The following is a 24,093-nucleotide window of genomic DNA, read 5'->3' as shown; positions in this document are numbered from 1 at the left end:
TTCCCTCTTAGAACTGCTTTTGCTGCACCCCATAGATTTTGGGTCGTCGTGTCTCCATTGTCATTTGTTTCTAGGTATTTTTTAATTTCCTCTTTGATTTCTTCAGTGATCACTTCGTTATTAAGTAGTGTATTGTTTAGCCTCCATGTGTTTGTATTTTTTACAGATCTTTTCCTGTAATTGATATCTAGTCTCATAGCGTTGTGGTTGGAAAAGATACTTGATACAATTTCGATTTTCTTAAACTTACCAAGGCTTGATTTGTGACCCAAGATATGATCTATCCTGGAGAATGTTCCATGAGCACTAGAGAAAAATGTGTATTCTGTTGTTTTGGGGTGGAACGTCCTATAAATATCAATTAATTCCATTTTGTTTAATGTATCATTTAAAGCTTGTGTTTCCTTATTTATTTTCATTTTGGATCTGTCCATTGGTGAAAGTGGGGTGTTAAAGTCCCCTACTATGAATGTGTTACTGTCGATTTCCCCTTTTATGGCTGTTAGTATTTGCCTCATGTATTGACGTGCTCCTATGTTGGGTGCATAAATATTTACAATTGTTATATCTTCTTCTTGGATTGATCCCTTGATCATTATGTAGTGTCCTTCTTTGTCTCTTCTAATAGTCTTTATTTTAAAGTCTATTTTGTCTGATATGAGAATTGCTACTCCAGCTTTCTTTTGGTTTCCATTTGCATGAAATATCTTTTTCCATCTCCTTACTTTCAGTCTGTATGTGTCTCTAGGTCTGAAGTGGGTCTCTTGTAGACAGACAGCAAATATATGGGTCTTGTTTTTGTATCCATTCAGCCAATCTGTGTCTTTTGATGGGAGCATTTAGTCCATTTACATTTAAGGTAATTATTGATATGTATGTTCCTATTCCCATTTTCTTAATTGTTTTGGGTTTGTTATTGTAGGTCTTTTCCTTCTCTTGTGTTTCTTGCCTAGAGAAGTTCCTTTAGCAGTTGCTGTAGAGCTGGTTTGGTAGTGCTGAACTCTCTCAGCTTTTGCTTGTCTGTAAAGGTTTTAATTTCTCCATCAAATCTGAATGAGATCCTTGCTGGGTAGAGTAATCTTGGTTGCAGGTTATTCTCCTTCATCACTTTAAATATGTCCTGCCAGTCCCTTCTGGCTTGCAGAGTTTCTGCTGAAAGATAAGCTGTTAACCTTATGGGGATTCCTTCGTGTGTTATTTGTTGTTTTTCCCTTGCTGCTTTTAATATGTTTTCTTTGTATTTAATTTTTGACAGTTTGATTAATATGTGTCTTGGCGTGTTTCTCCTTGTATTTATCCTGTATGGGACTCTCTGTGCTTCCTGGACTTGATTAACTATTTCCTTTCCCATATTAGGGAAGTTTTCAACTATAATCTCTTCAAATATTTTCTCAGTCCCTTTCTTTTTCTCTTCTTCTTCTGGAACCCCTATAATTCGAATGTTGGTGCGTTTAATGTTGTCCCAGAGGTCTCTGAGACTGTCCTCAGTTCTTTTCATTCTTTTTTCTTTATTCTGCTCTGCAGTAGTTATTTCCACTATTTTATCTAACAGGTCACTTATCCGTTCTTCTGCCTCAGTTATTCTGCTATTGATCCCATCTAGAGTATTTTTCATTTCATTTATTGTGTTGTTCATCATTGTTTGTTTCAGCTTTAGTTCTTCTAGGTCCTTGTTAAATGTTTCTTGCATTTTGTCTATTCTACTTCCAAGATTTTCGATCATCTTTACTATCATTATTCTGAATTCTTTTTCAGGTAAACTGCCTATTTCCTCTTCATTTGTTAGGTCTGGTGGGTTTTTATCTTGCTCCTTCATCTGCTGTGTGTTTTTCTGTCTTCTCATTTTGCTTATCTTACTGTGTTTGGGGTCTCCTTTTTGCAGGCTGCAGGTTCGTAGTTCCCGTTGTTTTTGGTGTCTGTCCCCAGTGGCTAAGGTTGGTTCAGTGGGTTGTGTAGGCTTCCTGGTGGAGGGGACTAGTGCCTGTGTTCTGGTGGATGAGGCTGGATCTTGTCTTTCTGGTGGGCAGGTCCACGTCTGGTGGTGTGTTTGGGGGTGTCTGTGGCCTTATTATGATTTTAGGCAGCCTCTCTGCTAATGGGTGGGGTTGTGTTCCTGTCTTGCTAGTTGTTTGGCATAGGATGTCCAGCACTGTAGCTTGCTGGTCGTTGAGTGAAGCTGGGTGCTGGTGTTGAGATGGAGATCTCTGGGAGATTTTCGCCGTTTGATATTATATGGAGCTGCGAGGTCTCTTGTGGACCAGTGTCCTGAAGTTGGCTCTCCCACCTCAGAGGCACAGCACTGACTCCTGGCTGCAGCACCGAGCCTTTCATCCACACGGCTCAGAATAAAAGGGAGAAAAAATAGAAAAAATTAGTAGAAGAAAGAAAGAAAGGAAGGAAGGAAGGAAGGAGGGAGGGAGGGAGGGAGGAGGGAGGGAAGGAAGAAAAAAGGAAAGAAGATAAAGTAAGATAAAATAAAGTAAGATAAAATATAATAAAGTTATTAAGATAAAAAGTAATTATTAAGAGAAAAAAAAAACAGACGGATAGAGCCCTAGGACAAATGGTGGAAGCAAAGCTATACAGACAAAATCTCACACAGAAGCATACACATACACACTCACAAAAAGAGGAAAAGGGGAAAATATCATAAATCTTGCTCTCAAAGTCCACCTCCTCAATTTGGGATGACTCGTTGTCTATTCAGGTATTCCACAGATGCAGGGTATATCAAGTTGATTGTGGAGCTTTAATCCGCTGTTTCTGAGGCTGCTGGGAGAGATTTCCCTTTCTCTTCTTTGTTCTCACAGCTCCCAGGGGCTCAGCTTTGGATTTGGCCCCGCCTCTGTGTGTAGGTCGCCGGAGGGCGTCTGTTCTTTGCTCAGACAGGACGGGGTTAAAGGAGCAGCTAATTCAGGGGCTCTGGCTCACTCAGGCTGGGGGGAGGGAGGGGCACAGAGTGCGGGGCGAGCCTGCGGCGGCAGAGGCCGGCGTGACGTTGCACCAGCCTGAGGCGCGCCGTGCATTCTCCCGGGGGAGTTGTCCCTGGTTCCCGGGACCCTGGCAGTGGCGGGCTGCACAGGCTCCCCGGAAGGGGTGCGTGGATAGTGACCTGTGCTCGCACACAGGCTTCTTGGTGGCGGCAGCAGCAGCCTTAGCGTCTCATGCCTGTCTCTGGGGTCCGCGCTTTTAGCCGACCGAAGCCCGAGTCTCAACTCCCAGCCCTGCCCGCCCCGGCGGGTGAGCAGACAAGCCTCTCGGGCTGCTGAGTGCCGGTCGGCACCGATCCTCTGTGCGGGAATCTCTCCGCTTTGCCCGCCGCACCCCTGTTGCTGTGCTCTCCTCCGCGGCTCGGAAGTGCTCCCCCTCTGCCACCCGCAATCTCCACCTGCGAAGGGGCTTCCTAGTGTGTGAAAACCTTTCCTCCTTCACGGCTCCCTCCCACTGGTGCAGGTCCCGTCCCTATCCTTTTGTCTCTGTTTATTCTTTTTTCTTTTTCCCTACCCAGGTACATGGGGAGTTTCTTGCCTTTTGGGAGGTCTGAGGTCTTCTGCCAGCGTTCAGTAGGTGTTCTGTAGGAGTTGTTCCACGTGTAGATGTATTTCTGGTGTATCTGTGGGGAGGAAGGTGACCTCCGCGTCTTACTCTTCCGCCATCTTCCCGGAAACCTTAGCTATTTTTGACAGATGTGAGGTGATATCTTATTGTGGTTTTGATTTGCATTTCCCTGATGATTAGTGATGTTGAACATTTTTTCATGTACTTGTTGACCCATCTATGTATCTTCTTGGGAAAACCATATATTCAGATCCTCTGCCATTTTTAAGTTGAATTATTTGGTTTTACTATTGAGTTGTATGAATTCTTTTATATTTTTGACATTGACCCCTTATTAGATACATGATTTACAAATATTTTTTCCCATTCCGTAGGTTGCCTTTTCACTTTGTTGATGATTTCTTTTGCTGTACAGAAGCTTTTTGTTTGATGTAGTCCCCCTTATTTTTGCTTATGTTGCCTTTGCTTTTGGAGTCAGACCCAGAAAATCATCACCAGGATCAATGTCAAGGAGCTTAGCACCTATGTTTGCCTCTACGAGTTTTATGGCTTCAGGTCTCACATTCTTTAATCCATTTTGAGTTCATTTTTATGTACAGTGTAAGATAGTGGTCCAGTTTCGTTCTTTTGTATGTGGCTGTCAAGTTTTCCCCACACTGTCTGTTGAAGAGACTGTCCTTTCCCCATTGTATATTCTTGGCTCCTTTATCATAAATTAATTGGCCACATATGCATGGGTTTATTTCTGGGTTCTCTGTTCTGTTCATTGATCTATGTGTCTGGTTGATTTTTTGTTGGTTTTTTGTTTTTGTTTTTGTTTTACATTTTAGTGATGGTAGAAAATATCAGGTAGACAAGTAAATTGTAGATAGCCAGTAACAGTGTTGTAAAGAGTATGTGTCTGTTTTTAATGCCAATACCATACTCTTTGATCACTGTATGTTTTTAATAAAGGGGTCTTTTGTGATTCCATACAAATTTTAGGATTGTTTGTTCTAAACAAACAAATTATATTTTAGGATTGTACTGTGAAAGATGGCATTGGAATTTTGATAGAAATTGCATGGAATCTGTAGATTGCTTTGGGTAGTATGGACACTTTAGCAATATTTCTTCCAATCCATCTGCATGAATATCTTTCATTTGTGTTGTCTTTAATTTCTTTCATCATTGTCCTCAGTGTACAGGTCTTTCCCCTCATTGGTTAAATTCATTCCTAGGTATTTTATTCTTTTTTTTTTTTTTTTTGTGGTACGCGGGCCTCTCACTGTTGTGGCCTTTCCCGTTGCGGAGCACAGGCTCCGGACACGCAGGCTCAGCGGCCATGGCCCACAGGCCCAGCCACTCCGCGGCATATGGGATCTTCCCAGACCGGGGCACGAACCCATGTCCCCTGCATCGGCAGGCAGACTCTCAACCACTGCGCCACCAGGGAAGCCCGGTATTTTATTCTTTTTGATGCAATTGTAAATGGGTTGTTTTCATAATTTCTTTTCTGATGGTTCATTGGTAGTGTATAGAAATGCAAGAGTTTTTTGTACATTGATTTTGTTTCCTGCAGATTTATTAAATTCGTTTATTATTTCTAACAGTTTTTTGATGGAGTCTTGAGGATGTTCTATATATAATATCACGTCATCTCCAAATACTGAGTTTTACATTTTCCTTTCCAATGTGGATGGCTTTTATTTTCTTTTTCTTGCTTGATTGCTCTGGTTGGGACTTCCAATACTTTAATGAGTAAAAGTGGCAAGCATGGACATCTTTGTCCTGTTCCTGACCTTAGAGGAAAAGCTTTCAGCTTTTCACTATTGATGTTAGCTATGGGCTTGTCATATATGGCCTCTATTATGTTGAGGTACATACCTTCTATACCCACTTCGTTGAGAGTTTTATCATAAATGGATGCTGACTTTAATCAAATGCTTTCTCTGCATCTATTGAGATAATTATATGATTTTTATCCTTCATTTTGTTAATGTTGTGTATCACCTGGATTGATTTGTGGGTGGTAAACCAGCCTTGCATCCCTGGAATACATCTCACTTGATCATGGTGTATGATCCTTTTAATGTATTGTTGAATTTGGTTTGCTGGTATTTTGTTGAGGATTTTATCATCTTTGTTCATAGTTATTGGCCTGTTTAGATTTTCTGTTTCTTCATGATTCAGTCTTGGAATGTTCTGTGTTTCTAGGAATCTATCCATTATTCTAGGTTGTCATTTGTTTGTATATTATTGTTCATAGTGGACTCTGATGATCCTTTGTATTTTTGTGGTATCAGTCTGTATTTCATTTATTTCTCCTCTGATTTTTGTTGTTTCCTTCCTTCCACTGACTTTGGGCTTCATTTGTTCTTTTTCTGGTTCCTTGAGGTATAAAGTTAGGGTGTTTTTGAGATCTTGTTTGTTTGTTTGTTTCTTCAGGTGGGTATTTATCTCTGTGAACTTCCCTCTTAGAACTACTTTTACTGCATCCCATGAATTTTGGTGTGTTGTATTTCCATTTTCAGTTGTCTGAAAGTATTTTTTTAATTACTCTTTTGATTTCTTTGTTAACCCATTGGTTGTTCAGTAGCATGTTGTTTATTCTACACATATTTGTGGATTTTCCAGTTTTCTTCTTGTAATTGATTTCTAGTTTCATATCATTTTGGTCAGAAAAGATGCTTGATAGGATTTCAGTCTTCTTAAATTTATTAAGACTTTTTTTGGCCTAACATATGATCTATCCTGGATAACGTTCCATGTGTACTTGAGAAGAAAGTATACAGGCATACCATGGAGACAGTGCACGTTCGGTTCCAGACCACCACAATAAAGCGAATATCACAATAAAGGGAGTCACATGAATTTTCTGATTTCCCAGTGCACATAAAGGTTATGTTTAAACTCTCCTAGTCTACTGAGTGTACAATAATAGCATTATGTCTAAAACAATGTACATACTTTAATTTAAAAATGCTTTATAGGTGAAAAAGCTAACCATCATCTGAGCCTTTAGCAAGTCATAATCTTTTTGCATCAGTAACATCGAAGATCACTCATCACAGGTCAACAAAACAAATGTAATAATGAATAAGTTTCACCTATTGCGAGAATTACCACAATGTGACACACAGACAGGAAGTGAGTAAATGCTGTTGGAAAAATGATGCCAATTGACTTGCTTGACATAGGGTTGCCACAACTTTCAGTTTGTGAAGAACTCAGTATCTATCAAACGCAATGAAACAAGACACAATGAAGTGAGGTATGCCTGTATTCTGCTACTTTTGGATGGAACGTTCTCTATATATCTGTAAAGTCCATCTGGTCTAATGTGTCCTTTAAGGCCATTTTCTGTCTGGATGATCTATCCATTGACATAACCCTACTATTATTATATTGCTGCCTATATCTTCTTTTAAGTCTGTTAGTATTTGCTTTATATATTTTGGTTTTCCTGTGTTGAGTGCATAAATGTTTACAAATGTTACATCCTCTTGTTGAATTGACTCCTTTATCATTATCTAATGCCCTTCTTTGTCTCTTATTACAGTCCCTGTATTAAAGTCTATTTTGTCTGATATAAGTATAGCTACCCCAGCTTTGTTGGTTTCCATTTGCACGGAATATCTTTTTCTATCCCTTCTTTTTTCAGTCTGTGTGTGTCCTTAAATCTGAAGTGAGTTTCTTATAGGCAGCACACAGATGGTTCTTGTTTTTTAATCCAGTCAGCCACTCTATGATGTCTTTTGATTGGAGAATTTAGTCCATTTACATTTAAAGTAATTATTGATAGGTATGCACTTACTGCCATTTTGGTTTTTTCTGGCTTTTTATAGTTCTTTTGCTCTCTTCCTTTGTGGTTTGATGACCTTTAATGGTATGCTTAGATTCCTTTCTCGTTATCTTTTGTGTATCTACTATAGGTTTTTGCTTTGTCCTTACAATGAAGTTTACATATATAACAACCCATATTAATAGTCTATTTTAAGTTGATTACAACGTAAGTTTGAACCCATTCTAAAGCTCTACAATTTTTTTAATATATTTATTTTTTATTTATTTATTTTCACCATGCCAGCTCTTCATTGCAGCATGCAGGATCTTCATTGCGGCATGCAGACTTCTTAGTTGTAGCATGCAGACTCTTAGTTGCAGCATGCGGACTTCTTAGTTGCAGCAGGCGTGTAGGATCTAGTTCCCTAACCAGGGAACAAACCCGGGCCGCCTGCATTGGGAGTGCAGTCTTACCCACTGAACCACTAGGGAAGTCCCTAAAGCTCTACAGTTTTACCCTCCCCCACCCACCTTTTATGTTTTGTTGTCACATTTTACATCTTTTTATCATGTGTATCTTTAATTACTGTAGTTACAGTTTTTATTTTTTTAACCTTCATAATAGCTTCATAAGCAGTTAATCCATTGCCTTCAATATATATTTACCTTATGAGTATAAAACCTATGGAAGATTTATACTTTCATATGTTTTCTTGTTACTAATTAGCACCCTTTCTTTTCAGCTTAAAGAAGTCCCTTTAACATTTCTTGTAACGCCATTTTAGTGGTGGTGAACTCGTTTAGCTTTTGCTTATCTGGAAAACTATCTTTCCTTTAATTCTGAACAGTAACTTTGCCAGGTAGAGTATTCTTGGTTGGAATTTTTTTTTTTCTTTCATCACTTTGAGATTCATTTGTTATCTTGATTGTAGTGATGGTTTTACAGAGTATACTGATGTCAAAGTTCATCAACTTGTGCACTTTATGTTCTGTTAATGTCAATTAGATCTTTCTTTAAAATTTGGAGTGTAGGGGGCTTCCCTGGTGGCACAGTGGTTGAGAGTCCGCCTGCCGATGCAGGGGACACGGGTTCATGCCCCGGTCCGGGAGGATCCCACATGCCGCGGAGCAGCTGGGCCCGTGAGCCACGGCCACTGAGCCTGCGCATCCAGAGCCTGTGCTTCGCAATGGGAGAGGCCACAACAGTGAGAGGCCTGCGTACCGCAAAAAAAAAAAAAAAAAAAATTTGGATTGTAAAGAATGCAGACTGTTTCCAGTATGCAAGAACTCAAGGACTGTTGTTTCCATGAGCCCTGCCTGAGGTATCTACTAAAGAATAAGTTTTAGACAACAAAAATGACTAGAAAGACATCCATATAAATATACAGTTAATTGTAAAGAACTGACACTGAACGAGGTCCTGATCGTGTGCTCGGCTAAGATAGATAGAGTATAACTGTTAAATAAACAGTGTGCAGCACAAGCAGCTGGTACCATGCACATGAAAACACCCCCCAGAAAAACGGTGGGGGGAATGGGGAGGGCATTGCAAATACTTTCTTTAATGTTATTAGTAATCATATTGACAGTATTATTCTGAGACTCTTCTGCTGTGTGTTAAATGAAATAAAATAAATAATTATGTACCAGTGAGCATCCCTAGCACCAGAAATACACTTGAAATACAATTTCTCACTAAAAGAAACCAGAGCTCTTGAGGAAATGGCTGATCCCAGGTCTCAGGCAGGAAAAGTACAAACATCTTGTCGTACCAGATAGAAATGATCACTGACATACTTTTTGACATACTAGGGTTGTGTCGAAGGAGCTAACTTGAACAGGCTCACACTGCCAAAGATGGGCAGTTTGAGTGTAAAAAATTAGAGTAATGGCAGTGAACTGAAACCTGTCAAATATGCTTAACTCCATGAGTTCATCCTGATATTTAAAAGAGAATCAGTCATCTTTGGAGAATGACGGAACTAGTTCAGAAAGAATCAAGCATTTATCTTGCCTTTCTTATCTGATCTGTACCCCTGGGGAAGCAAATATTAATGAGTGAAATTGCCCCTGTCTAGAGTATTCCATGTAATAAATGACAAAGAAATGAATAGAATGACAGTATCACCATTTTGTAATGCCCAGTGAATTGAGAGAGGCATAAATTATTGACAGGTGGTAATAACATAACAAGAGAGACAGTCTGACATCATGTGCCTCCTGATGAAGGAATACACCACCACCTGTAGTCTTGGCAAAGGGGAGAAACCTGAGTCTGATCCAGTAAGATCAGAGCGGGAATCTATAAATTAGAAGATGCAAGAAACATCAAAAAAATGTTTACTCACACTGGTCAAAAGAACCATCATCAAAAAGTCTACAAATAATAAATGCTAGAGAGAGTGTGGAGAAAAGGGAACCGTCCTGCACTGCTGGTGGGAACGTAAATTGATGCAGCCACTATGGAGAACAATATGGAGATTCCTTAAAAAACTAAAAATAGAGCTACCATACGACCCTGCAATCCCACTCCTGGGCATATATCCAGACAATACAAAAACTCTAATTCCAAAAGATACATGCACCACAACGTTCATAGCAGCACTGTTTATAATAGTTTAATAGTTTATAATAGTGTCCAACCTAAGTGTCCATCAACAGACGAATGGATAAAGAAGATGTGGTGTACATATTTACAATGGAATATTACTCAGCCATAAAAAGAATGAAATAATGCCATTTGTAGCAACATGGATGGACCTATAGATTATCATACAAATGAAGTTAAGTCAGAGAAAGACAAATATCATATGATATCTCTTATATGTGGAATCTTAAAAAAAAAGATACAAGACAGAAACAGACTCACAGACATAGAAAACAAATTTATAGGACTTCCCTAGTGGTCCAGTGGTTAAGACTCCATGCTCCCAATACAGGGGGCACAGGTTCGATCCCTGGTTAGGGAACTAAGATCCCACATGCCGCATGGCGTGGCCAAAAAAGAAAACAAACTCGTGGTTACCAAAGGGGAAAGGGAGGAGGATAAATTAGGAGTTTGGGATTAACAGATACATACTACTGTATATAAAATAGATAACCAACAAGGATTTACTGTATAGCACAGGGAACTCTATTCAATATCTTGTAATAACCTATCATGGACAGTGTATATGTATAACTCAATTACTTTGCTATACACCTGAAACCAACATGGTATTGCAAATCAACTGTATTTCAATAAAAAGAATATTGCAATTTAAACAACATTTTAAATGGCAAAACTAAACTAGTGCCTAGGGATGCACATTTGGATGACAAAGCTAAAAAACAGACATTAGAAATCAAAATAATGGTTACTTACAGGAGAACAGAGGGGCTATGATTCAGGGAGGACATACATGATAAGGGCTTCTTGGGTAAATGGTCGTTTTATTTCTTGACCTGGGAGTGATTACAAGAGTGCTTTAGAGTAATTCATTAATCCATATATTTACTTTGTGTGGTTTTCTGAATCTGTGCCCTCCCTTCATATGTTTGGAAAATGTTCTTTTCTTAGATTCCTGAGATTCCCTAATTCCTTCTTTAAATACATGTTGCTGAAAAATACATGCACTGTTAGGAATCCTTGAAGAAGAGTCCTGGGTGGCTAATCCTTAGTTCATTAAAACAGCTGTCCTGCATAATCCAGTCCTGAGAATTGCAGAAGGAATAAATGTCAGCGTTGGGTCTGCAGAAGCAGTGTCCTTTTGCCAGGCAAAGGGGCAGAGTCACCACAAGTCCCCCTTCCCCCTCTTTACAGATTGGCTGCAATGCCGTCAGCTGGGCCCCTGCTGTCGTACCTGGAAGCCTCATAGACCAGCCATCTGGGCAGAAGCCCAACTACATCAAGAAGTTTGCATCAGGCGGCTGTGACAACCTCATCAAACTGTGGAAGTAAGTGGGGTTGGTGAACTTCTCAAGGGGACACTTCTCACCTTCTACCCTACCATGACTCAGCCTCAGTTCACCAGAAACGGGATCAACTGTCTTTTTCCCTTCTGCCCATAGAATACTGTCTTCAGTCTCTCAGAGGACATCCTTTTTTAAAAAAAAAGACAAAAAAGTAAACTTTCCCTTTACTCAGGAGCTTTGACTCTTCCTAATTCACAACTGCTAGAGCCGACTTGTTGGCTGTGGAGGAACAGAGCATTTCCTAGAGGGCTTCTTTATAGCTGGTGAACTGAATAAAATTCTGTAGGTTCAACAAATGTTATCAGAAAGGTGGAATAGCTTCTCCACCCCTGTGGAGCCTGTGGGGTGGGGGGGGAATAGAGGTGTGGGAATGGCACCTGGGCTGCTGCCTGCTGAATTCTCCCCACCATCTCCCCTGTTAGGGAGGAAGAGGACGGCCAGTGGAAGGAAGAGCAGAAGTTGGAAGCACACAGTGACTGGGTTCGAGATGTGGCCTGGGCCCCCTCCATCGGCCTGCCCACGAGCACCATCGCCAGCTGCTCCCAGGTCAGCTCAGACCTGTGCAAGCATCCTGTGTTAGTTAATCTCAGGAAGTCCCATCAGCCCTTACAGTTCCCCTAGGGGAAATCCTTGAAGGGGAAGGGCAGGAGACAGGCAACTATAGACCATTGTAAATAAGGGAGCACCTGGAGCCCTGTCATCACGCAGTGAAGCCTTGGTCAGAAGCCACAGTGGCTTTCTTCCACTGAGCCAAGAGCAAGACCAAATTCAGGACTAGTTTCCCCTCCTGACCCTTTTGTGGATAGGGAATGGAGGTACCCATGCATCATTCTGAGAGTGTTCCCAAGCAAGGACCAGGAGCAATGGGAAATTGTAAGACCTTGGGCTCATCTACCTACTCACTATTCCCAGACAGATAACAAAACTAAGACCAAGGATAAGCTGTTAATTATATGCTACCACCCAAGATGAGAGTTAAGCCTGGCGTTTTACATCATTTGAGCCTTTTCTACTTGGTCCTAAATTTGAGAGGACCAAGTAGAACAGGCTTAAATGATGTAAAAGATAATTCTGTTTGTTCTGTTTTAGTTTGGTTTGTTTTGGGGTGTGTGTGTGTGTGTGTGTGTGTGTGTGTGTGTGTGTGTGTGTGTGTGTTTTGTTTTTTGGTCCCATCTCATTCTCTGAGCTTGGCGTTTAGACAACTATACCCATTCAGCTGAGAAAGTACAGAGCCAGAGGGAGCCAAAACAACGAAGTTACTTGGCAGATGTGAGGAAAGCCCCAGAGAAAATTTGAGAATTAGTGGTGCGGACAATGAAACCAGTATGAGGAAAGGAACCTGGGAGACTCCTGACCAATTTGAAGTGTGTTCCTGGGGTAAAGTGATAAAAGCAAGGGTGCTGGGCTGGAAATTAGTCCTCAAAGCTGTGAACACTGAGGAGGTCCTTGGCTGTGCTTTGCCCTGAATCCCCCACCCTATTCCTGCAAAAGTCCAATATAGCTCCAGATTGAGAGGATATCACCAGGGCAGGATTGCTGCCCCCATCTCCTGACTCTAGCCTGTCTTTTCCCAGGATGGTCGAGTGTTCATTTGGACCTGTGATGATGCCTCGGGCAATGCGTGGTCCCCCAAACTGCTGCACAAGTTCAATGATGTTGTATGGCATGTGAGCTGGTCCATCACAGCCAATATCCTAGCTGTCTCAGGCGGAGATAATAAGGTAAATACACCCTATTTCCATGACATGGCACACAGGGCCCTGTTTGTCTTTAGTTTGTCCAGTAGAGGGCACAGTTGAATCTTCCCTCTAATGGCAGGGTTGGGAGGAACCTGAATGAAGACTGTTTTGAGCATGTCTCTTATTTACATCATTAATTCTTACGACCCCCCACCCAACCCCGAGGGGTTGTATATCCCCCTTATACAGATAGAGAGGGCGACAGAGATTTGACTTGCATAGGGGTCATGAAGCTGTTAGGTGGCATAGCCAATAATCAGACCCAAGGTAAATCCAAAGCCACCACCCTGGCAGTCCATCACCCTGACCATTTGACAACCTCATCTTCATGGTAACGTTTAGTTATATGTAAAATACATATAACAAAGTTTACCATCTTAATTTTTTTAAGTGTACAGTTCTATAGTGTTAAGTATTGATACATCCACGTTATTCTGCAGTATCACTGTCATCAACCCACAACTCTTCATCCCAAACTGAAATTCTGTGCTCTTCAAACAGCATCTCCCCATTACCCCTCCCCCAGCCCCTAGCAACCCCTATTGTGCTCTCTGTCTCTATGAATGGACTACTGTAGGGACCTCCTGTAAGTAGAATTATAAGGAATTTGGGTTTTTGTGACTGGCTTGTTTCACTTAGCACAGTGTCTTTTTTTTTTTTTTTTTGAATTTTTGTATTCATTTTTTTTATACGGCAGGTTCTCATTAGTTATGCATTTTATACATATTAGTGTATATATACATGTCAATCCCAATCTCCCAATTCATCACACCACCACCACCACCCCCCGCCACTTTCCCCCCTTGGTGTCCATACGTTTGTTCTCTACATCTGTGTTTCAATTTCTGCCCTGCAAACCGGTTCATCTGTACCATTTTTCTAGGTTCCACATATATGCGTTAATATACGATATTTATTTTTCTCTTTCTGACTTACTTCACTCTGTATGACAGTCTCTGGATCCATCCGTGTCTCTACAAATGACCCCATTTTGTTCCTTTTTATGGCTGAGTAATATTCCATTGTATATATGTACCACATCTTCTTTATGCATTCGTCTGTCGATAGGCATTTAGGTTGCTTCCATGACCTGGCTGTTGTAAATAGTGCTGAAATGAATATTGGGGTGCATGTGTCTTTTTGAATTATGGTTTTCTCTCAGTATATGCCCAGTAGTGGGATTGCTGGGTCATATGGTAATTCTATTTTTAGTTTTTTAAGGAACCTCCATACTGTTCTCCATAGTGGCTGTATCAATTTACATTCCCACCAACAGTGCAAGAGGGTTCCCTTTTCTCCACACCCTCTCCAGCCTTTGTTGTTTGTAGATTTTCTGATGATGCCCATGCTCACTGGTGTGAGGTGATACCTCATTGTAGTTTTGATTTGCATTTCTCTAATAATTAGTGATGTTAAGCAGCTTTTCATGTGCTTCTTGGCCATCCCTGTGTCTTCTTTAGAGAAATGTCTATTTAGGTCTTCTGCCCACTTTTTGATTGGATTGTTTGTGTTTTTTTAATATTGAGCTGCATGAGCTGTTTATATATTTTGGAGATTAATCCTTTGTCCATTAATACCTTTGCAAATATTCTCTCCCATTCTGGGCTGTCTTTCATCTTGTTTGTAGTTTCCTTTACTGTGCAAAAGCTTTTAAGTTTCATTAGGTCCCATTTGTTTATTTTTGTTTTTACTTCCGTTACTCTAGGAGGGGGATCAAAAAAGATCTTGCTGTGATTTATGTCAAAGAGTGTTCTTCCTATGTTTTCCTCTAAGAGTTTTATAGTGTCCGATCTTACATTTAGGTCTGTAATCCATATTGAGTTTATTTTTGTGAACTGTGTTAGGGAGTGTTCTAACTTCATTCTTTTACGTGTAGCTGTCCAGTTTTCCCAGCAGCACTTATTGAAGAGACTGTCTTTTCTCCATTGCATATCATTGCCTCCTTTATCATAGATTAGGTTGACCATAGGTGCATGGGGTTATCTCTGGGCTTTCTATCCTGTTCCGTTGATCTGTATTTCTGTTCTTGTGCCAGTACCATATTGCCTTGATTATTGTAGCTTTGTAGTATAGTCTGAAGTCAGGAAGCCTGATTCCTCCTGCTCTGTTTTTTTCCCTCAAGACTGCTTTGGCTATTTCAGGGTCTTTTGTGTCTCCATACAAGTTTTAAGATTTTTTGTTCTAGTTCTGTAAAAATGCCATTGATAATTTGATAGGTCTTGCATTGAATCTGTAGATTGCTTTGTGTAGTATAGTCATTTTCACAATATTGATTCTTCCAACCCAAGAACATGGTATATCTCTTCATCTGTTTGTATCATCTTTAATTTCTTTCATCAGTGTCTTATAGTTTTCTGAGTACAGGTCTTTTGTCTCCCTAGGTAGGTTTATTCCTCGGTATTTTATTCTATTTGTTGCGGTGGTAAATGGGAGTGTTTCCCTAATTTCTCTTTCACATTTTTCATTAGTGTATAGGAATGCAAAAGATTTCTGTGCATTCATTTTGTATCCTGCAACTTTACCAAATTCATTGATTAGCTCTAGTAGTTTTCTGGTGGCATCTTTAAGATTCTCTATGTATAGTATCATGTCATCTGCAAACAGTGACAGTTATACTTCTTCTTTTCCAATTTGTATTCCTTTAGGTTCTTTTTCTTCTCTGATTGCCGTGGCTAGGACTTCCAAAAACTATGCTGAATAATAGTGGCGAGAGTGGACATCCTTGTCTTGTTCCTGATCTTAGAGGAAATGCATTCAGTTTTTCACATTGAGAATGATGTTTGCTGTGGGTTTGTCGTATATGGCCTTTATTATGTTGAGGTAGGTTCCCTGTATGCCCACTTTCTGGAGAGTTTTTAGTATAAATGAGTGTTGAATTTCGTCAAAAGGTTTTTCTGCATCTATTGAGATGATCATATTGTTTTACTTCTTCAGTTTGTTATTATGGTGTATCACATTGATTGATTTGCGTATATTGAAAAATCCTTGCATCCCTGGGATAAATCCCACTTGATCATGCTGTATGATCCTTTTAATGTGTTGTTGGATTCTGTTTGCTAGTATTTGAGGATTTTTGCATCTATATTCATCAGTGATATTGGTCTGTAACTTTCTTTTTTTGTAGTATCTTTGTCTAGTTTTGGAATCAGGGTGATGGTGGCCTCATAGAATGAGTTTGGGAGTGTTCCTTCTTCTGCAATTTTTTGGAAGACTTTGAGAACGATGGGTGTTAGCTCTTCTCTAAATGTTTGATACAATTCACCTGTGAAGCCATCTGGTCCTGGACTTTTGTTTGTTGGAAGATTTTTAGTCACAGTTTCAATATCCTTACTTGTGATTGGTCTGTTCATCTTTTCTATTTCTTCCTGGTTCAGTCTTGGAAGCTTATACCTTTCTAAGAATTTGTCCACTTCTTCCATGTTGTCCATTTTATTCACATAGAGTTGCTTGTAGTAGTCCCTTAGGATGCTTTGTATTTCTGCAGTGTCTGTTGTAACTTCTCCTTTTTCATTTCTAATTTTATTGATTTGAGTCTTCTCCCTCTTTTTCTTGATGAGTCTGGCTAATAGTTTATCAATTCTGTTTATCTTTTCAGAGAACCAGCTTTTAGTTTTATTGATCTTTGCTGTTGTTTTCTTTGTTTCTATTTCATTTATTTCTGCTCTGATCTTTATGATTTCTTTCCTTCTGCTAACTTTGGGTTTTGTTTGTTCTTCTTTCTCTAGTTCCTTTAAGTGTAAGGTTAGATTGTTCATTTGAGACTTTTCTTGTTTCTTGAGGTAGGCTTGTATTGCTATAAACTTCCCTCTGAGAACTGCTTTTGCTGCATCCCATAGGTTGTGGATCATCGTGTTTTCATTGTCATTTGTCTCTAGGTATTTTTTGACTTCCTCTTTGATTTCTTCAATGATCTCATGGTTTTTTAGTAACGTACTGTTCAGCCATGTGTTTGTGTTTTTTACGTTTTTTACCCTGTGATTGATTTCTAATCTCATAGCATTGTGGTCAGAAAAGATGCTTGATATGATTTTAATTTTCTTAAATTTACTGAGGCTTGATGTGTGACCCAAGATGTGATCTATCCTGGAGAATGTTCCATGTGCACTTGAGAAGAAAGTGTAATCTGCTGTTTTTGGATGGAATGTCCCATAAGTTTGAATGAAATCTGTCTGGTCTGTTGTGTCATTTACAGCTTGTGTTTCCATATTAATTTTCTGTTTGGATGATCTGTCCATTCGTGTAAGTGAGGTGTTAAAGTCCCCCACTATTATTGTGTTACTGTCGATTTCCTCTTTTATAGCTGTTAGCAGTGCCTTGTGTATTGAGGTGCTCCTACGTTGCATGCATATATACTTATAATTGTTATATTTTCTTCTTGGATTTATCCCTTGATCATTATGTAGTGTCCTTCCTTGTCTCTTGCAACTTTCTTTATTTTAAAGTCTATTTTATCTGATATGAGTACTGCTGCTCCAGCCTTCTTTTGATTTCCATTTACATGGAATATCTTTTTCCATCCCCTCACTGTCAGTCTGTATGTGTCCCTAGGTCTGATGTGTGTCTCTTGTGATAGCATATATATGGGTCATGTTTTTGTATCCATTCAGTGAGCCTGTGTCTTTCGGTTGGAGCATTTAATCCATTCACGTTTAAGGTAATTATCGATATGTATGTTCCTATTACCATTTTCTTAGTTGTTGTGGGTTTGTTTGTTTTTTTAAAGGAATTCCTTTATTTATTTTTTTTTTTTGCTGTATGCAGGCCTCTCACCATTGTGGCCTCTCCCATTGCGGAGCACAGGCTCCAGACGCGTAGGCTCAGCTGCCATAGCTCATGGGCCCAGCCGCTCCGCGGCATGTGGGATCTTCCCAGACCGGGGCATGAACCCGTGTCCCCTGCATCGGCAGGCAGACTCTCAACCACTGCGCCACCAGGGAAGCCCTATTATCATTTTTTATTTATTTTTTATTTTTGGCTGTGTTGGGTCTTTGTTTCTGTGCAAGGGCTTTCTCTAGTTGCAGCAAGTGGGGGCCACTCTAAATCGCGGTGCGCGGGCCTCTCACTATTGCGGCTCTCTTGTTGCGGAGCACAGGCTCCAGACATGGAGGCTCAGTAGTTGTGGCTCACGGGCCCAGTTGCTCTGCGACATGTGGGATCCTCTCAGACCAGGGCTCGAACCCGTGTCCCCTGCATTGGCAGGCAGACTCTCAACCACTGCGCCACCAGGGAAGCCCTTGTGGGTTTGTTTTTGTAGGTCCTTTTCTTCTGTTGTGTTTCCCACTTAGAAAAATTCCTTTAGCATTTGTTGTAGAGCTGGTTTGGTGGTGCTGAATTCTCTTAGTTTTTGCTTGTCTGTAAAGCTTTTGATTTCTCCGTCGAATCTGAATGAGATCCTTGCCGGGTAGAGTAATCTTGGTTGTAGGTTCTTCCCTTGCATCACTTTAAATATGTCATGCCACTCCCTTCTGGCTTGTAGAGTTTCTGCCGAGAAATCGCTGTTAACCTTATGGGAGTTCCCTTGCATATTATTTGTTGTTTTTCCCTTGCTGCTTTCAATAATTTTTCTTTGTCTTTAATTTTTGCCAATTTGATTACTATGTGTCTCCACGTGTTTCTCCGTGGGTTTGTCCTGCCTGGGACTCTCTGTGCTTCCTGGACTTGGGTGGCTATTTCCTTTCCCATGTTAGGGAAGTTTTTGACTACAATCTCTTCAAATATTTTCTCGGGTCCTTTCTCTCTTCTCCTTCTTGGACCCCTATAATGCGAATGTTGTTGTGTTTAATGTCGTCCCAGAGGTCTCTTAGGCTGTCTTCAATTCTTTTCATTCTTTTTTCTTTATTCTGTTCCGCAGGAGTGAATTCCACCATTCTGTCTTCCAGGTCACTTATCCGTTCTGCTGCCTCAATTATTCTACTATTGAGTCCTTCTAGTGTATTTTTCATTTCAGTTATTGTATTTTTCATCTCTGTTCTTTAATTCTTCTAGGTCTTTGTTAAAAATTTTCTTGCATCTTCTCGATCTTTGCCTCCATTGTTTTTCCGAGGTCCTGGATCATCTTCACTATCATTATTCTGCAGTCTTTTTCTGGAAGGTTGCCTATCTCCCCTTCACTTAGTTGTTTTTCTGGGGTTTTATCTTGTTCCTTCATCTGGTGCAAAGTCCTTTGCCTTTTCATGTTGTCTATCTTTCTGTGAATGTGGTTTTCCTTCCCTAGGTTGCAGAATTGTAGTTCTTCTTGCTTCTGCTGTCTGCCCTCTGGTGGATGAGTCTATCTAAGAGGCTTGTGCAAACTTCCTGATGGAAGGGGGGTTAGAGCTGGGTGTTTCCCTGGCAGGCAGAGCTCAGTAAAACTTTAATCCACCTTTCTGCTGATGGGTGGGGCTGGGTTCCCTCCCTGTTGGTTGTTTGGCCTGAAGCGACCCAGCACTGGAGCCTACTCAGCTCTTTGGTGGGGCTAATGGCCGACTCTGGGAGGGCTCACACCAAGGAGTACTTCCCAGAATTTCTGCTGCCAGTGTCCTTGTCCCCATGGTGAGCCACAGGCACCCCCCCCCTGCCTCTGCAGGAGACCCTCCAACACTAGCAGGTAGGTAGGTCTGGTTCAGTCTCCTATGGGGTCACTGCTCCTTCCCCTGGGTCTCCATGCACAACTTTGTGTGTGACCTCCAAGAGTCGCGTTTCTGTTTCCCCCAGTCCTGTGAAAGTCCTGCAATCAAATCCCACTAGGCTTCAATGTCTGATTCTCTAGGAATTTCTCCTCCTGTTGCCGTATCCTGTGGTTGGGAAGCCTGACATGGGGCTTAGAACCTTCACTCCAGTGGGTGGACTTCTGTGGTATAAGTGTCCTCCAGTTTACGAGTCACCACCCAGCAGTTACGGGATTTGATTGTATTGTGATTGCGCCCCTCCTACCATCTCATTGTGGCTTCTCCTTTGTCCTTGCCTGGGGGGTATCTTTTTTGGTGAGTTCCAGTGTCTTCTGTCGATGACTGTTCAGCAGTTTGCTGTGACTCTGGTGCTCTCGCTGTTGGGAGTGAGAGCATGTCCCTGTACTCTGCCATCTTGAACCAGTCTCAGCAGTGTCTTTTTTTTTTTATTATTATTGAAGGATAGTTGATTTAAAATGTGTTAATTTCTGCTGTACAGCAAAGTGATTGTTATGTGTATCCACATTCTTTTTTATATTTCCTTCCATTATGATTTATTACAGGATATTGAATAGTTCCCTGTGCTATATAGTAGGACCTTGTTGTTTATCCATTCTATATATAACAGTTTGCATCTGCTAATCCCAAACTCCCAGTCCATCCATCCTGCACCCCCCATCCACCTTGGCAACCAGAAGTCTGTTCTGCATGTCTCGGAGTCTCTTTCATAGATAAGTTCATGTCATATTTTAGATTCCACATACAAGCGATATCATGTGGTACATGTCGTTCTCTTTCTGGCTTACTTCACTTGATATGATGCTCTCTAGGCCCATCCACGTTGCTGCAAATAGCATTAATCTTTTTTATGCCTGAGTAATATTCCGTTGCATGTGTTTCACATCTTCTTTATCCAGTCATCTGTCAGTGGACATTTAGGTTGTTTCCAACTCTTAGCTCTTGTAAATAGTGCTGCTGTGAACATAGGGGGCATGTATTTTTCTGAATTAGAGCTTTCTCTGGATATATGCCCAGGAGTGGGATTGCTGGATCATATTGGTAGCTCTGTTTTTAGTTTTTTGAGGAACGTCCATACTGTTTTCCATAGTGGCTGCACCAGTTTACGTTCCCACTGTCAGTGTAGGAGGGTTCCCTTCTCTCCACGCCCTCTCCAGCATTTATTTGTAGCCTCTTTGATGGTGGCCATTCTGATTGGTGTGAAGTGGTACCTCACACCTACCTCATTGTAGTTTTGATTTGCACTTAGCGTAGTGTCTTCATCTGTGTTGTAGATCACCTGTGTTGTAGCGTTATGTCAGTTTCTTCCTTTTGAAAGCTGAATGATATTCCATTGTGCCACATGTTATTTATCCATTCTCTGTTGATGGACACTGGGGCGCTTCCACCTTTTGGCTATTGTGAATAATACTGCAATGCACATGGGTGTGCACGTAATATCTCTTCAAGACAAGCTCTCTGCAGACAGCTTTTACCCAGCCTAGGGTCCCTTTTGGGTTCAGTGGTCCCAGAAAGATCCATCAGGCCCTATCTAAAAGCCATAGAATTTGAGCTGGAATGACCCTCAAAGGATAGCTAATCCAACCCTATTTCTAGTGAGTGCCAATATCAGGACTAGTACCCAGGTCTGGTGGCACCCAGGACAGGCCACTGTACCCTGACTGCCCTCAGTAGTGTTTACAAATCAATGGGCAAGTACCTGGTTGTACGTTCCACGTTTTGGGGTCTGCTGTCTTCTATGCTTCTTGCTCTTCCTTATAAGCATGTTTCCCACAAAGAGCTCAGCGCTATTGCTGTCTTTATAGCATTCCTTCGCTGAAGGACTTAGTATGATTTCACTTCAGAGCATTCTACACAGTGCATGTTTAGTGAATAAAGTCTATCCCTAAGGCAGCAGTTCTTAGAATCATTTTTTTTATCAAGTTAATGTACATAGCTTTAGGTAGTTTTTATTTGTTTTTTTGTTTGTTTTTTGGCTGCCTTTGGTCTTCGTTGCGGCGAGTGGGGGCTAGTCTTCATTGCGGTGCGTGGACTTCTTATTGCGGTGGCTTCTCTTGTTGCGGAGCATGGGCTTTAGGCATGTGGGCTCAGTAGTTGTGGCGCACGCGCTTAGTTGCTCCGCAGCATGTGGGATCCTCCCGGGCCAGGGCTCGAACCCGTGTCCCCTGCACTGGCAGGCAGATTCCCAACCACTGCGCCACCAGGGAAGTCCCTATGATTTTTTTTTTAATGCAGTCTAATTTTCTCTGTACGGAGGCAAACCTTTTCAACTTGTAGCTGCTGCTTCTGCCGTTTACTTCAGTGTATAAATAACATACCTATTAATCTGTTGTCTTCCTCTACCATGGTTCTCAAACTTTAGCATTGCTAAACTTGTTAAAACAGATTACCCACCCCACCCCTAGAGCTTCTGAACCAGTGTATCAGGGCTGGGACCCCAAAATTTGCATTTTTAACAAGTTCCCAGATGCTCCACACACTCTGGTCTGGGACCACATTTTGAGAACCACTCTAACACCCCATAACCTCTCACTGGAGCTCTGTCAATTTGGTTAAACGGCATCCATGTTTACATTATTATTATTGCCAATATTTCAAGTTACATCATTATTCACAGCATTGCCCCTCAGTTACTGTTATTCATATGCTTTTTGTTTAATCTTTTCTTCCAGCTTTAGTGATATAATTGATATACATCACTGTATAAGTTAACAGTGTACAGCATAATGGTTTTGACTTGCATGTACTGTTAAATGATTACTGCTATAAATTTAGTTAGCATCCATCATCTCATATAGATATAATAGAGAAAAAAATTACTTTCCTTGTGATGTTACCTCTTAGGCTCTACTCTCAACAGTTTTCATATATATTATACATGTGTTAGCTGTAGTCATCATGCTGTACATTACATACCAGTACTTATTTATCATGCAACTGGAAGTTTGTCATGCAAATCGAGTTTTGACCACCTTCCTCCTATTCCCCCTCCCCCACACACTGCCTCTGATAATCATGAATCTGATACCTTTTTCTGTTTGGTTTTTTTTTTTTAGATTACACATCCAAGTGAGATAGTACAGTTGTCTTTCACTGTCTTACTCTCTTCACTGAGCATAATGCCCTCAAGGTCCATATATGTTGTCGCAAATATCAAATATTCTTTGTTTTCTATGGCTTAATAATACTCCATTTTATGTGTGTGTGTGTATATTTATATATAAATACAACTTAATTATTCACCCCTCTGTTGATGGTCAGTTAGGTTGTTTCCATGTATTGCTAATTGTAAATACTGCTGTTATGAACTTGGGGACTCAAATGTCTTTTCAAGTTAGTGGGTTTTTTTGTTTTTTGGGTTTTTTTTGTTTGTAACATCTTTATTGGGGTATAATTGCTTTACAATGGTGTGTTAGTTTCTGCTTTATAACAAAGTGAATCAGTTATACATATACATGTTTCCATATCTCTTCCCTCTTGCCTCTTCCTCCCTCCCACCCTCCCTATCCCACCCCTCCAGGCGGTCACAAAGCACCGAGCCCGATATCCCTGTGCCATGCGGCTGCTTCCCACTAGCTATCTACCTTACGTTTGTTAGTGTAGATATGTCCATGCCTCTCTCTTGCCCCGTCACAGCTCACCCTTCCCCCTCCCCATATCCTCAAAAGTTAGTGTTTCATTTCCTTTGGATTTATACCCAGAAGTGGAATTGCTGGATCATATGGCAGTTCTATTTTTAATTTTTTTTAGTTTGTTTTATTGAAGTATGGTTTATTTACAATGTTGTATTAATTTCTGCTTTACAGCAAAGTGATTCATTTACACATATATATATATTCTTCTTCGTATTCCTTTCCATTATGGTTTATCACATGATACTGAATATATTGCCATGTACTATACAGTAGGACCTTGTTGTTTGTGCATTCTATATACACTACTTTGCATTTCCTAATCCCAGACTCCCAATAGATCCCTCCCACACCCCCCATCCAGCTTGGCAACCAGAAGTCTGTTCTCTAAGTCTTGGAGTCTGTTTCATAGATAATTTGTCATATTTTGTTTCACATGTAAGTGATATCATATGGTATTTGTCTTTCTCATCATGACTTACATCACTTGAGATAATATCTACGTCCACCCATGTTGGTAGAAGTGACATTATATTGTTCTTTTTTATAATAATAATTCCATTGTATATATGTAGCACATATTCTTTACCCATTCTTCTGTCAGTGGACATTTGGGTTGTTTCCATGTCTTGCCTATTCTAAATAGTGCTGCTATGAACATAGGGGTGCATGTACTTTTTCCAGTTATACTTTTATCTATGTATGTGGCAAGGAGTGGGACTGCCGAATTATATGGTAGCTATGTGTTTACTATTTGAGGAACCTCCATTCTTTTCTCCA

General features: G+C 40.6%; 1 protein-coding gene across 2 annotated transcripts in view; it reads left to right on the top strand.

Annotated features, from left to right (window-relative positions):
* Positions 1 to 24,093, top strand: part of SEC13 (SEC13 homolog, nuclear pore and COPII coat complex component) — a 54,098-nt gene that overhangs the window by 25,343 nt on the left and 4,662 nt on the right. For both annotated transcript variants that reach the window (XM_029241842.1, XM_029241843.1), the window contains 3 exons: positions 11,126 to 11,259; positions 11,700 to 11,823; positions 12,852 to 12,998. In XM_029241842.1, coding sequence (XP_029097675.1) covers positions 11,126 to 11,259; positions 11,700 to 11,823; positions 12,852 to 12,998 — 405 coding nt within the window. The remainder of the gene's footprint in view (positions 1 to 11,125; positions 11,260 to 11,699; positions 11,824 to 12,851; positions 12,999 to 24,093) is intronic.

The sequence above is a fragment of the Monodon monoceros genome, unplaced genomic scaffold, assembly GCF_005190385.1.
Source record: "Monodon monoceros isolate NGI ecotype Baffin Bay Population unplaced genomic scaffold, NGI_Narwhal_1 Super_Scaffold_3, whole genome shotgun sequence".
Lineage (NCBI taxonomy): Eukaryota > Metazoa > Chordata > Mammalia > Artiodactyla > Monodontidae > Monodon > Monodon monoceros.
The sequence above is the reverse complement of the archived record's forward strand: the minus strand, read 5'-3'. Positions and strand labels throughout refer to the sequence as shown.